Source organism: Lagopus muta, unplaced genomic scaffold (assembly GCF_023343835.1).
Source record: "Lagopus muta isolate bLagMut1 unplaced genomic scaffold, bLagMut1 primary scaffold_108, whole genome shotgun sequence".
In the NCBI taxonomy this organism is placed as follows: Eukaryota; Metazoa; Chordata; class Aves; order Galliformes; family Phasianidae; genus Lagopus; species Lagopus muta.
The window spans coordinates 141626-155376 of NW_026040177.1; the positions used below are offsets into that span (position 1 = coordinate 141626).

Below are 13751 nucleotides of genomic sequence, written 5' to 3' on the forward strand. Positions count from 1 at the left end.
GCAGCTCGGCAGAGAAGGACCTGGGGGTCCTGATGGACGAGAGACTGAACATGAGCCAGCAGTGCGCTCTGGCAGCTCGAAAGGCAAGTGGGATCCTGGGCTCCATCAGGAGAGGGGTTGGCCAGCAGGGACAGGGGAGGTGATTGTCCCCTCTCTACTCGGCTCTTGTGAGGCCCCATCTGGAGTCCTGTGTCCAGGTGTGGAGCCCTCAGTACAAGAAAGACATTGAGATTTTGGAAAGGGTCCAGAGGAGGGCGACTAAGATGATCAAGGGGGCTGGAGCACCTCCCCTATGAGGACAGGCTGAGGGAGTTGGGCTTGTTCAGCCTGGAGAAGAGAAGGCTGCGGGGGTGACCTCATTGCAGCCTATCAATACCTGAAGGGAACCTACAGCCAGGAGGGGAGTAAACTCTTCAAGAGGGCTGACAACAGCAGGACTAGGGGAAATGGATCCAAGTTGAAGGAGGGAAGATTAAGGTTGGATGTTAGGGGGAAGTTCTTTACTAGGAGAGTGGTTAGGCCCTGGAACGGGGCTGCCCAGGGAGGTTGTGGATGCCCCGTCCTTGGACGTGTTCAAGGCCAGGTTGGACGGGGTCCTGGGCAACCTGATCTGAAATGTGTAGCAGGTGGCCCTGCTAGGCAGGGGGGTTGGAACTACATGATCCTTGGGGTCCCTTCCAACCCGGGTGATTCTGTGATTCTGTGATTCTGTGATCTGGGGAAACTCCAAGTGTGAGTGGAGAAATGATCATAGAGATGACCATAGGAATAGCCAACGAGAAGACGTATGGGAAGAGTTGTGGGCTGGCCTGGCTTCTTCTCTATGGTGTGGAGAAACTCCAGGTGACCATAGAGGTGACCATAGAGATGACCGTAAGAACCATCAGCAAGAGAATATATAAACAGGGTGTGGACTGGCCTGGCCTCATCTCTATGGTCTGGAGGACTCCAAATGTGGGGACTGTATTGGTGGCCATAGAGAAGATCATAGAGACGACCATAGAGATGACCAATGGAAGACCATAGAGATGACCATAGAGGAGACTACAGTGATGACCATAGAGATGACCGATGGGAGACCATAGAAAAGACCATGCAGTTGACCATAGAGGTGACCAATAAAGGACATAGAGAGGAGTTGTGGACTGGCCTGGTCTCATCTCTATGGTTTGGAGGACTCCATTGAGAGCCCTATGGGGGGCAACAATTGGGGCTGCCAGTTTGTGGGGGACACAAAACTTGCGGGGGGGAGTGGGGGGGGGAGGGGGCAAGTGACCTGAGGAGGGGGCGTGGCCTCACCTGGCCCCTCCCCCAGGGCTATTTGAGGACCTGCCCTGGTCGTGCCTTCTCCAGCTTGCGGCGCCGCTCGGCCGGGATCTCATCCAGGCTGATGCCGTGATTGCTGGCCCTGGGGGTTGGGGGGCACAGATGTCACCCGGATCCCCCCCTCATTGCCCACCTGCCCACCCTCCTCAACGCCCCCAAATTCCCCTCCTAATCAGCCCCCAGCCTCTCCTTGGTGATCTCTGTCTCCCCCCCCCCTCCCCCATTCTTCTCCCCCTAATCTCTGACCCTTGTGTGCCCTCATAGGTGCCCGCTCGCATAGAACCCAGTCCCCCCCCCCCTTTTGGGACACCCACAGAAACCGAGTGCCCTCCACCCTCCCCCCTCCCACCAGCATCTCCCTCACCCCACAGCACTCAGCCCCCCCCCCCCCCAATGCAGATCCCAGATGCCCCTTCTTTAGAACCCACATTCTCCACACCCAGCACCCAGATGCCCCTTCTGTGTGACCCCGGCTCCACCCCCCCCTCACCCCATAGCACCCAAAAACCCCCAGAGCACCCAAAGCTCCCTTATAGCACCCACGTGCCCCCCCCCACCCCACCCCCCTCTCCTTTGGCCCCCACTCACCCAGGCAGGAGGTCGGGGGGGGGTGGGGATGGGTTTGGTGAAACCCTCGCGTCCCACCAGCCAGTAAGTGTCCTCCACGCCCTTCCCCTGTGGGACAGATGGGAGAGGAGGGGGGGTGATAGTCGTGATAATGGGGTGATGGTGGTGAGAAAGGGGGCGACAGTCATGATAATGGGGCAATAATAATGATAAAGGGGAGGTAGTCGTGATAAAGGGGTGATAGACATGATAATGAGGGCAATAATCATGATAATAGGGTGATAGTCATGATAATGGAAGTGATAGTCATGATAATGGGGGCGATAGTCATGATAAAGGGGCAATAATAATGATAAAGGGGAGGTAGTCGTGATAAAGGGATGATAGCCATGATAAAGGGGTGATAGTCATGATAATGGGAGCGATAGTCATGATAATGGCGTGATAGTCCTGATAAAGGGGCGATAGTCATGATAATAGGGTGATAGTCATGATAATGGGGTGATAATTATGATAAAGGGGCAATAGCCATGATAATGGCTGATAGTCATGATAAAAGACTGATAGTCATGATAATAGGGCAATAATCATGATAATGGGGCGATAGTCATGATGAAGGGGCAATAATAATGATAAAGGGGAGATAGTCCTGATAAAGGGGCGATAGTCATGATAATAGGGTGATAGTCATGATAAAGGGAGCGATAGTCATGATAAAGGGGTGATAGTCACGATAAAGGGGGTGATAGTCATGATAAAGGGGCGATAGTCATGATAATGGGGCGATAGTCATGATAAAGGGGCGATAGTCATGATAATGGGGTGATAGTCATGATAAAGGGGGCGATAGTCATGATAATGGGGTGATAGTCATGATAAAGGGGCGATAGTCATGATAAAGGGGGCAATAGTCACGATAAAGGGGCGATAGTTGCGATACTGGGGCAACGGTTGCGATATGGGGCAATAGGTGGGACAGCCCTCCCCCTCCCCCCTCCACTTGGGGGACCCAGGGCAGCCCGAGGATAAAGTGGGGAGGCAGCTGGGGGCGCTGGGGGGCGGCGGGGGGCAGGGGGCACCTTGAGCTCCGTCTTGCCACGGATGTCCAGCTTGAAGCCCTCCTGCAGCGCCCGCAGGATGGCCACCGTGCGCGCGTTGACGTGGATCCGGTACGCTGCGGGGAGACACCAGGGGGCAGCACGTGGAACGTGGGTGGGGGACACAGGAACACATGTAGGGGACACTTGGAACACGGGTAGGGGACACAGGGAACATGGGTAGGGGATACATGGAACACAGGATGCATGTGGAACACATGTAGGGGACAGCTGTGTGACACACATGAGGACTCACAAGGGCACACATGAGGACACACACAGAGGACACGCGTGTTGGCAGCTGTGCGACCCACATAAAGGCTCCAGTGAGGACACACATGGGGGCACACATGGAGGGCACACATGAGGACACACGTGTTCACAGCTGCGTGACACACATGAAGACTTCACACGAGGGCACACGTGGGGACACGCATGAGAACACACTCAGGGCCACGCGTGGCAGCAGCCGTGTGTGACACGTGCAGAGGCGCACAGGGACGCACACAGAGGACACACACATGAGGACGCGTGTCGGCGGCCACGCTCCACACGTGCCACACGCGTGTACTCACGCAGGCCGGTGGACTCCATGCGCGAGGCGGTGTTGACGGTGTCCCCGAAGAGGCAGTAGCGCGGCATGGTCAGCCCCACCACCCCGGCCACGCACGGCCCTGTGGGTAAGAACGGGAGGGGGCGTGGCCTAGGAGGACATGGTCACGTGAAGGGTGTGGCCGCAGGATTGGGGGCTGCGATTCAGGTGGGCCAATGGCGCGGCGGCGTTTCTGGGGTGTGGATTTGGGGGGGGCAGTGGGGGAAACCGGAAGTGGGCGTGGCTTCTAAAAGTGTGTTGTGTGATCGGAAGTGGGCGTGGTTTCTGAAGGGGTGTGGCCGGAAGTGGGCGTGGTAGTGGAAAAAAGGAGGGGGCGTGGCCGTTGATTTACATCCATGTCGAGTCCGGCCAACGGAGGTTCCTTGTGTGGGTGTAAGCAGAAGTGGGCGTGGCTGACATGAGTTTGACCGGAAGTGGGCGTGGTTTGAGGTGGTGTGACAGGAAGTGGGCGTGGTCTGGTGTGGATGTGACAGGAAGTGGGCGTGTCCATTGAATTGTCCCCGTGTTGAGTTTGGCCAATGGCGTGGCGGCTTCTCAGGGTGTGGATGTGGAGGGGGCGTGGTCTATATGGGTGGTGCCCAGAAGTGGGCGTGGCCATCAAATGCTGCCCACATTGGGGTTGGCCAATAGAATGATGGTGTGGAGGGGGCGTGGCCAAATGTGGGCGTGACCGGATGTGGGAGTGGTCGAGGTGGTTGCGATCGGGAGTGGGCGTGATGGCAGCTCCATGCACACGGGTATAGAAGGGGCGTGGCCAAACTTGGGTGTGACAGGAAGTGGGCGTGGTCGAGGTGGTTGCGACAGGAAGTGGGACTGACCAGAAGTAGGCGTGGCCATTGACTCATGGCCATGGTGAGGTCGGCCAATGGTGTGATGGCAGATGTCCTTGGGGACATGGGTATGTAGTGAGCGTGGTCAATGTGGGTGTGGCCGGAAGAGGGCGTGGTCAATGTGGGTGTGGCCGGAAGTGGGTGCGTCCAGTGTGAGTTTGTGAGTGAAAGCAATCATGTGTAGCATCAGTGTGGCTGGAAGTGGGCGTGGCCAGAAGTAGGCGTGGCTACCAATTTGCGGCCACATTGCAGTTGGCCAATGCTGTGATGGCAGCTCCTTGGGGCATGGATGTGGAGGGGGCGTGGTCACAGTGGGCATGGCCACAAGTGGGCGTGGCAGGAAGTGAGCATGACCGGAAGTGGGCGTGGCCGAAAGTGGGTGTGGCCATTGGCTGGTGGCCACATTATTGTTGCCCAACAGCGTGATGGCAGCTCCTCAGGGTGTGGGTGTGGGGGGGGGGGCTGGTGGTCATGCTTATATGACCGGAAGTGGGGCGTGACCGGAAGTGGGCGTGACCAGAAGTGGGCGTGGCCATCGGCTCGTTGCCATGTTACAGTTGGCCAACAGGGTGATGGCAGCTCCTTATGGGTTGTGGGAGGGGGGGGGAATGGGGGGGAGGGGTGACGGTGGGCGTGACCGGAAGCAGGTGTAGTCGAGCGTATGAAGGGGGTGTGGCAGGAATTGGGTGTGGCCGGAAGTGGGCGTGGTCGAGCGTGTGGAGTAGCATGGCCGGAAGTGGGCGTGGCCTTACCCGAATGCAGGCCGATGCGGATGCGCACGGGCACCTCGGGCATGTGGCGCATCTTGAAGGTGCCGACGGAGCTGAGGATGTCCAGCGACATGTTGGCGATCTCCCCCGCGTGCCGGTTCCCGTTGCGCTTTGGCAGCCCTGAGGCCACCATGTAGGCGTCCCCGATGGTCTCCACCTGTGGGGAAGGAAGGTGGGGAGGGGGGGGTCAGAGCAGGGCGGGGTGAGAAGCTCGTTTGGGGCGAAGGGGGCGAAGGCCTCGGAGGGACGCGGGACCCGCAGCCGTCGCTGGGCGCTTGGTGGCCATGGCCACGGCGGGGTGAGGAGGAACGGGAGGCGCCGTGTCGCGGCCTTGGGCTCACGAGGGCCACAGAGACAAGGAGGTGTCAGCGTTCCGTCCTTGGGGCTGCTGAGGACCCACGGGTGACCGCGACCCACGGCTGCAGCTATGGCCAACCAAAAGGAGGCCACATCCCATGGTTACGGCTACCGGGGTCCCCAAGGAGGTCAGATCTACAGTTATGGCTGCTGTCAGCCGTGCGGAGGGACATCCCATGGCTGTGGTACCCCAGAACCATGAAGAGATCAGATCCCACGGCTGTGGCCACCAAGAACCACGAGGAGCTCAGATCCCATCTTTGTGGCCACCAAGGACCACGAGGAGCTCAGATCCCATCTCTGTGGCCACCAGGAACCACGAGGAGCTCAGATCCCATCTTTGTGGCCACCAAGTACCACGAGGAGCTCAGATCCCATCTTTGTGGCCACCAGGAACCACGAGGAGCTCAGATCCCATCTTTGTGGCCACCAGGAACCACCAGGAGCTCAAATCCCATCTTTGTCACCACCAGGAGCCACGAAGAGCTCAGATCCCAAATTTGTGGCCACCAGGAGCCACGAGGAGCTCAGATCCCATCTTTGTGGCCACCAGGAGCCACAAGGAGCTCGGATCCCATAGTTGTGGCCTGTAGGATCCACAAGGAGCTTCGTTCCCATGGTTGTGGCCACCAGGAGCCACAAGGAGCACAGATCCCATCTTTGTGGCCACCAAGGACCACGAGGAGCTCAGATCCCATGGTTGTTGGCACCAGGAGCCACGAGGAGCTCAGATCTCATCTCTGTGGCCACCAGTAGCCACGAGGAGCTCGGATCCACGGCTGGCGCTGACCTTGTAGACGTCGTGGGCACCGATGATGGCGTCGAACAGGGTGTAGAGGTCGTTGAGCAGATCCACCACCTCGATGGGCTCGCTCATGGCCGAGATGGTGGTGAAGCCCACGATGTCGCTGAAGTACAGCGTCACCTCCTCAAAGTATTCGGGTTCCACCGGGGTCCCCATCTTCAGCGCCTCGGCCACCGAGCTGGGGGGCGATGTGGGGGGGGGGGGGGCAGGGGAGAGAGCATGGGGTCGGTGCTTGTGGGGCATGGCCCCATGGAGCCCATTGGCCACATCCACCTTCTTCTCCTGCCCCACGGATCCTAAAGGGCTGCTGACTGCCTGCACCCTGACCCCAGCAACCCTGACCCCCATCGACCCCAATGGGTCAAAGCAGCGGCCAACCGCCGCCAGCCCCCCAGACCCCAAATAGGGGCTGGGACCAAACTCACCCCACTGCCCACCCCCCCTCCATTCCCACAGACGCCAAATAGGGTCCAATTCCAACCTCACCTCAGTGCCCACCCCCTCCTTGGCCCCACAGACCCCAAATAGGGGCTGGGACCAAGCCCACCCCACTGCTCACCCCCCCTCCAGCCCCACAGACCTTAATAGGGTCCAATTCCACCCCCACCCCAACAACCATCCATCTCCAGCCCCACAGACCCCAAATAGGGTCCAATTCCATCCCCAACCCACTGCCCAGCACCTCCTTGGCCCCACAGATCCCAAATAAGGTCCAGTTACAACCCCACCCCAATGGCCAACCCTTTCCAGCCCCACAGACCCCAAATTGGTTCCAATACCAACCCCATCCCAACATCCACCCCCTCTCCAGCCCCACAGACCCCAAATAGGGTCCAATTCCACCCCCACCCCCACTGCCCACCCCCTCCTTGGCCCCACAGACTCCACATAGGGTCCAATACCACCCCCACCCCAACAACCACCCCCTCTCCCGCCCCACAGACCCCAAATAGGGTCCAACTGCACCCACACCCCACTGCCCACCCCCCTCCCCACCCCACAGACCCCAAATTGGTTCCAATACCGACCCCACCCCAATGGCCAACCCTCCAGAGCCCCACAGACCCCAAATAGGGTCCAATGCCACCCCCACCCCCCTCCCCACCCCACAGACCCCACATAGGGTCCAATACCACCCCCACCCCAACAACCACCCCAACCCCACCCCACAGATCCCAAATTGGTTCCAATACCAATCCCACCCCAATGGCCAACCGTTTCCAGCCCCACAGACCCCAAATTGGTTCCAATACAAACCCCATCCCAATCACCACCCCCTCCCCAGCCCCACAGACCCCAAATAGGGTCCATTGCCACCCCCACCCCCCTCCCCACCCCACAGACCCCACATAGGGCCCAATCCTCCCCCCGGCCCCACACGGCACTGACGGGGGCAGCATCTGGGTGAGCAGTTTGTCCGTCTTCTGCTTCTCGATCTCCAGCTCCTCGGTGCGCTCGCGGATCAGGTCCTCCAGGTTGCTCGAGTATTGCTCCAGCATGCGCAGCATCGAGTCGATGATGTTGGTCTTGCGCCCCTTGTTGATGCTCTTGAACTACCCCCAAAAATCCCAAAAGTCACCCCGGGAGCCCGACCCCAAAGCCTCAGCCCCAATCTCAGATCCCACAGAACCCAATTCGTCCTTTTGTCTCATATCCTCCCATCCCTGTGTCCCATGGCCGCATTGGGGCACCATCCAACCCCAAATCCAATCCCAAATCCCAAATCCCAAATCCCAAATGGCCCCAATCCATCCCTGCGGTCCCATGGCCCCATTTTCCTCCATCCAAACCCAAATCCCAAATCCCAAATGACCCCAATCCATCCCTGTGTCCCATGGCCCCATTTTGGCTCCTCCCAACCCCAAATCCCAAATCCCAAATGACCCCAATCCATCCCTGTGTCCCATGGCCCCCATTTTTCCTCATTCCCCCCCCCCCCCATAGCCCCCACATCCCCCCTTGCCCCCAACCCCCTTAATTGCCCCCATATCCCCCTCACCCCCCCATTGCCCCCACATCCCACCCCCACACCCACTCCCCCTATTGCCCCCACATCCCCCCCCCGCCCCTCAACCCCCCCATTGCCCCCGTATCCCCCCCAATATCCCCCTACTGACCCCATAACCCCCCCACCTACAACCCCCTCTATTGCCCCCATATCCCCCCCCACCCTCACCCCCCTATTGCCCCCCACATCCCCCCCTGCCCCTCAACCCCCCCATTGCCCCCATATCCCCCCCAATATCCCCCTACTGACCCCATAACCCCCCCACCTCCAACCCCTTTATTGACCCCACATCCCCCCCGCCCCCCAACCCCTCCATTGCCCCCAGATCCCCCCCAATGCCCCCCAATCCCCCCTACTGACCCCAACCCCCCCTATTGCCCCCATATCCCCCCTATCCCCCGCCTACTGCCCGCACATCCCCCCCAGTCCCCCCACCTCCCTATTGCCCCCATATGCCCCCCAATCCCCCCCCTACTGCCCCCACATCCCCCCCATCCCCACTCTCTCCTATTGCCCCCACATCGCCCCCCCGTCCCCCAACCCCCCTCTATTGCCCCCATATCCCCCCCATCCCCCCTACTGCCCCCACATCCCCCCCCTCCCCCACTCCCTCCTATTGCCCCCACATCGCCCCCTGCCCCCAACCCCCCCTATTGCTCCCATACCCCCCCTATCCCCCCTTATCCCCCTCCTACTGCCCCCACATCCCCCCCAATCCCCCCACTCCCCCTATTGCCCCCATATCCCCCCCATCCCCCCCTATTGCCCCCATATCCCCCCTCAATTCCCCCCATATTGCCCCCATGTACCCCCCATCCCCACTCCCTCCTATTGCCCCCACATCGCCCCCCGCCCCCAACCCCCTTATTGCCCCCATATCCCCCCAACCCCCCCTATTGCCCCCATATCCCCCCCAATCCCCCCCTACCGACCCCACATCCCCCCCATCCCCACTCCCTCCTATTGCCCCCACATCGCCCCCCCAATCCCCAACCCCCCTCTATTGCCCCATATCCCCCCCCATCCCCCCCTACTGCCCCCACATCCCCCCCCATCCCCCCACCTCCCTATTGCTCCCATACCCCCCCCCACCCCCACTCACCATATTGCCCCCACATCCCCCCACTGCCCCCCACTCTCACTCCCCCTATTGCCCCCATATCCCCCCCAATCCCCCCCTACTGACCCCACATCCCTCCCACCCCCAATCCCTTTATTGTCCCCATATCCCCCCCAACACCCAGCCCCCATTGCCCCCACATCCCCCCTCTCCCCACTCCCTCCTATTGCCCCCACATCGCCTCCTGCCCCTCAATCCCCCCTATTGCTCCCATATCCCCCCCATCCCCCCTTATCCCCCTCCTACTTCCCCCACATCCCCCCCCAATCCCCCCCCCTCCCCCTATTGCCCCCACATCGCCCCCCGCCCCCCAACCCCCTTATTGCCCCCATATCCCCCCAACCCCCCCTATTGCCCCCATATCCCCCCCAATTCCCCCCATACTGCCCCCACATCCCCCTCATCCCCACTCTCTCCTATTGCCCCTACATCGCCCCCCGCCCCCAACCCCCCCTATTGCCCCCATATTCCCCCCAATCCCCCCCTACTGTCCCCACATCCCCCCCCCACTCCCCATATTGCCCCCACATCGCCCCCTGCCCCCCAACCCCCCCTATTGCCCCCATATCCCCCCTTATCCCCCCCCACTGCCCCCACATCCCCCCTATTGCCCCCACCCCCTTTATCGCCCCCATAACCCCCCCACCCCCCATTGCCCCCACATCCCCCCCGCCTCCCAACCCCCCCTATTGCCCCCATATCCCCCCCTACTCCCCCCTCATGCCCCCCCACTCCCCCCACCCCCCTTATCGCCCCCATTCTCCCCCCCCCCGGCGGCACCTGGTCGAAGATCTGGTCGATGTTGGGCCTCCTGTCGGGCTGCTCGCTCCAGCACTGCTTCATCAGGTGGATGCACTCCAGCGGCGCCTGGTCCGCCGACACCGCGGGGCGGCACAGCGGGGGGGGGGCGGGCGACCTTCTCTATGATCTCTAAAAAGAGGGGGGGGGGCAATAGGGAGGGGGGGGATGAGACTGGTGTTGTGGGGGGGGGGGTTTGGTAGGGGTTTGGGGGGGTGGGGGAGGGTCAGGGAAGGACGTTGATGGGTTTGGGGGGGGTCTTTGAGGGGTTGGGGGGTGGTGATGGGGGGGATGTGGGGGCAATAGGGGGGGTTGGGGGGAGGGGGGGGATGTGGGGGCAAGGGGGGGAGTGGGGGTTGGGGGGGTATGGGGGCAATAGGGGGGGACTTGGGGGGAGTTTGGGGGGCAGCTGGGGGGTCAATGAGGGGTGTTGATGGGGTTGGGGGGGTCTCGGAGGGGTTTGGGGCATTGATGGGGGGCTACGGTGGGTCTTGGGTTGGGGTTGGGGGGGTGAAGGGGGGGTTGATGGAGCAGATAGGGGGGTTTGGGGGGGATTTTGGGGGGTAGCTGGGGGTCAATGAGGGGTTGGGGGGTGGGGGGGGTAGGGGGTCTTTGAGGGGTTGGTGGGCGTTGATGAGGCAGATAGGGGGTTTTGGGGGGGTTGTGGGGTGAAGGGGATTTGAGGGGAGTTTGGGGGGTAGATGGGGGTCTTGGAGGGGCTGGGGGGTGGTGATGGGGAGCTATGGGGGTCTTGGGGGGGTTGGAGGATGTGGGGTGAAGAGGGGGATTTGGGGGGGTTGTCAGGGGTCTTTGAGGGGTTGTGGGTGGTTGGGGGGCTTTGGGGGGGTGGGGGAGGGTAAAGGAGGGGTGTTGATGGGGTTGGGGGGGTCTCGGAGGAGTTGGGGGTGGTGAAGGGGGGCTGTGGGGGGTCTTGGGGGGGTTTTGGGGGGTGTGGGGTGAAGGGGGGGTTGATAGGGCAGATAGGGGGATTTGGGGGGAGTTTGGGGGGTAGCTGGGGGTCAATGAGGGGCGTTGATGGGGTTGGGGGGGTTTTGGGGGGGAATGTGGGGGGGTGTGTGGTGAAGGGGGGGGTTCATGGAGCAGATAGAAGGATTTGGGGGGGGGTTGGGGGATAGCTGGGGGGTCTTGGAGGAGCTGGGGGGTGGTGATGGGGAGCTATGGGGGTCTTGGGGGGGGGGTTGGGGGATGTGGGGTGAAGGGGGGATTTGGGGGGGTTGTTGGGGGTCTTTGAGGGGTTGTGGGGTTGGTTGGGGGGCTTTGGGGGGGTGGGGGAGGGTCAAGGAGGGGCGTTGATGGGGTTGGGGGGGTCTCGGAGGGGTTGGGGGGTGGTGATGGGGGGCTGTGGGGGGTCTTGGGGGGGGTTGGGGGGTGTGGGGTGAAGGGGGGTTTGATGGGGGGGTTGGGGGTTCTTTGAGGGGTTGTGGGGTGGGGGGGGTTGGGGGGGTCTTTGAGGGGGAGTTGGGGGGTGGGTGTGGTGTGAAGGGGGGGATTTGGGGATGGGGTTGGGGGGCTTGTTGGGGAGTCTTGGGTGGTTTTTGGGGGTAGCTGGGTGGTCTTGGGTTGGGGGTGGTGGTGATGGGGGGGTCTTTGAGGGGGAGTTGGGGGGTGGGTGTGGTGAGAAGGGGGGGCTTTGAGGGGGTTTGGGGGGTCTTGGGTGGTTTTTGGGGGGTAGCTGGGGGTTCTTGGAGGGGTTGGGGGGGGTGCTGGGGGGTATTGATGGGGGGCTTAAGGGGGTGTTGATGGGGGGGGTTGTTGGGGGGTCTTTGAGGGGTTGTGGGGTATTGATGGGGGGGTTTTGGGGTGGGGGGTGGTGCGAAGGGGGGATTTGGGGAGGGGTTGGGGGGTCTTGGGTGGTTTGTGGGGGGCAGTTGGGGGGTCTTTGAGGGGCTGGGGTGGTGGTGGGGAGGTTGAGGGGGTCTTTGAGGGGGAGTTGGGGGGTGGGTGTGGTGTGAAGGGAGGATTTGGGGGGGTTGGGGGTTTGCTGGGGGGTCTTGGGTGGTTTTTGGGGGTAACTGGGGGGTCTTTGAGGCGTTGGGGGTGGTGATGGGGGGTATTGATGGGGGGCTTAAGGGGGTTTGGGGGATGGGTTTGGTGTGCAGGGGGTGTTGATGGGGGGGGCGCTGGGGGGGGTCTTTGAGGGGTTGTGGGGTATTGATGGGGGGATTTGGGGTGGGTGTGGGGCTTTGGGGAGGGGTTGGGGGGTGTCGGGTGGTTGTGGGGGGCAGCTGGGGGGTCTTGGAGAGGTTGGGGGTGGTGATGGGGGGGTATTGAGGGGGGCCTTAAAGGGGTTTTTTGGGGGGTTGGTTTGGTGTGCAGGGGGTGTTGGTGGGGGGGTCTTGGAGGGGTTGGGGGTGGTGGTGGGGGGAGTTGGGGGGGTTTTGGGGTTGGTGTGGTGTGAAGGGGGACTTTGGGGGTGTTTGTGGGGGTCTTGCGTGGTTGTAGGGGGCAGCTGGGGGGTCTTGGAGGGGTTGGGGGTGGTGATGGGGGGTTTGAGAGGGGTTGGGGGTGGGTGTGGTGTGAAGGGAGGATTTGGGGGGGTTGGGGTTTGTTGGGGGGGTGTTGGGTGGTCGTGGGGGGCACCTGGGGGGTCTTTGAGGGATTGCAGGTGCTGATGATGGGGGTATTGATGGGGGGCTTAAAGGGGTGTTGATGGGGGGGTTGTTGGGGGGTCGTTGAGGGGTTGTGGGGTATTGATGTGGGGTTTTGGGGTTGGTGTGGTGCAAAGGGGGGCTTTGGGGGTTTGGGGGGTGTTGGGTGGTTGTGGGGAGCAGCTGGGGGGTCTTGGAGGGGTTGGGGGTGGTGATGGGGGGTTTGAGGGGGGTTGGGGGTGGGTGTGGTGTGAAGGGAGGATTTGGGGCGGTTGGGGGTTTGTTGGGGGGGTGTTGGGTGGTCGTGGGGGGCACCTGGGGGGTCTTTGAGGGGTTGGGGGTGGTGATGGGGGGTTGGGTGGGGTTTTGGGGTTGGTGTGTTGTGAAGGGGGGCTCTGGGGGGCGGTCCGGGGGGTCTTGGAGGCGCTGTGGGGTGCAGGGGCCGTTTTGGGGCGGGGGTTTTTTTTGCGGTACCCTCCGGCGGCAGCCCCAGCATGCAGTAGGGGGCGCTGCGGCAGATGACCTCCTGCATGATGATGCCGATGCCGTAAACGTCGCCGCGGAACGAGCCGCGCCGCTCCAGAGCCGCGTCGCGCAGCAGCTCGGGTGCCGTCCACAGCCGCTCTGAACGGGGGCGGGGCCGTCACGGGACACGCCCCCTTTTAGGCTCCGCCCGTTCTATGAGCCACGCCCCCCCCCCCCCCCGGTGGCCCCGCCCACCCCGTAGGCCGTTCATAAACTACGCCCGCCATCGTAGGCGACCCTTTAGGCCACGCCCACCCGTTAGCCACGCCCACTCGCAGGCAGTCCAATTGGCCACGCCCACCCGTTAGCCACACCCACTATAGGCA

General features: G+C 62.0%; 1 protein-coding gene across 1 annotated transcript; it reads right to left on the reverse strand.

Annotated features, from left to right (window-relative positions):
* Positions 1–1317: 1317 nt before the first annotated feature.
* Positions 1318–13524, reverse strand: LOC125687591 (retinal guanylyl cyclase 1-like; the record flags this gene model as incomplete). Its single annotated transcript, XM_048932786.1, is given in 11 exon segments — positions 1318–1408; positions 1915–1934; positions 1936–2001; positions 2973–3067; positions 3566–3664; positions 5186–5360; positions 6351–6543; positions 7755–7918; positions 10274–10399; positions 10401–10423; positions 13375–13524. Coding segments are annotated over 11 exon segments (1202 nt in total), but the record flags the coding sequence as incomplete, so codon positions are not given.
* Between the last annotated feature and the right edge of the window lie 227 nt (positions 13525–13751).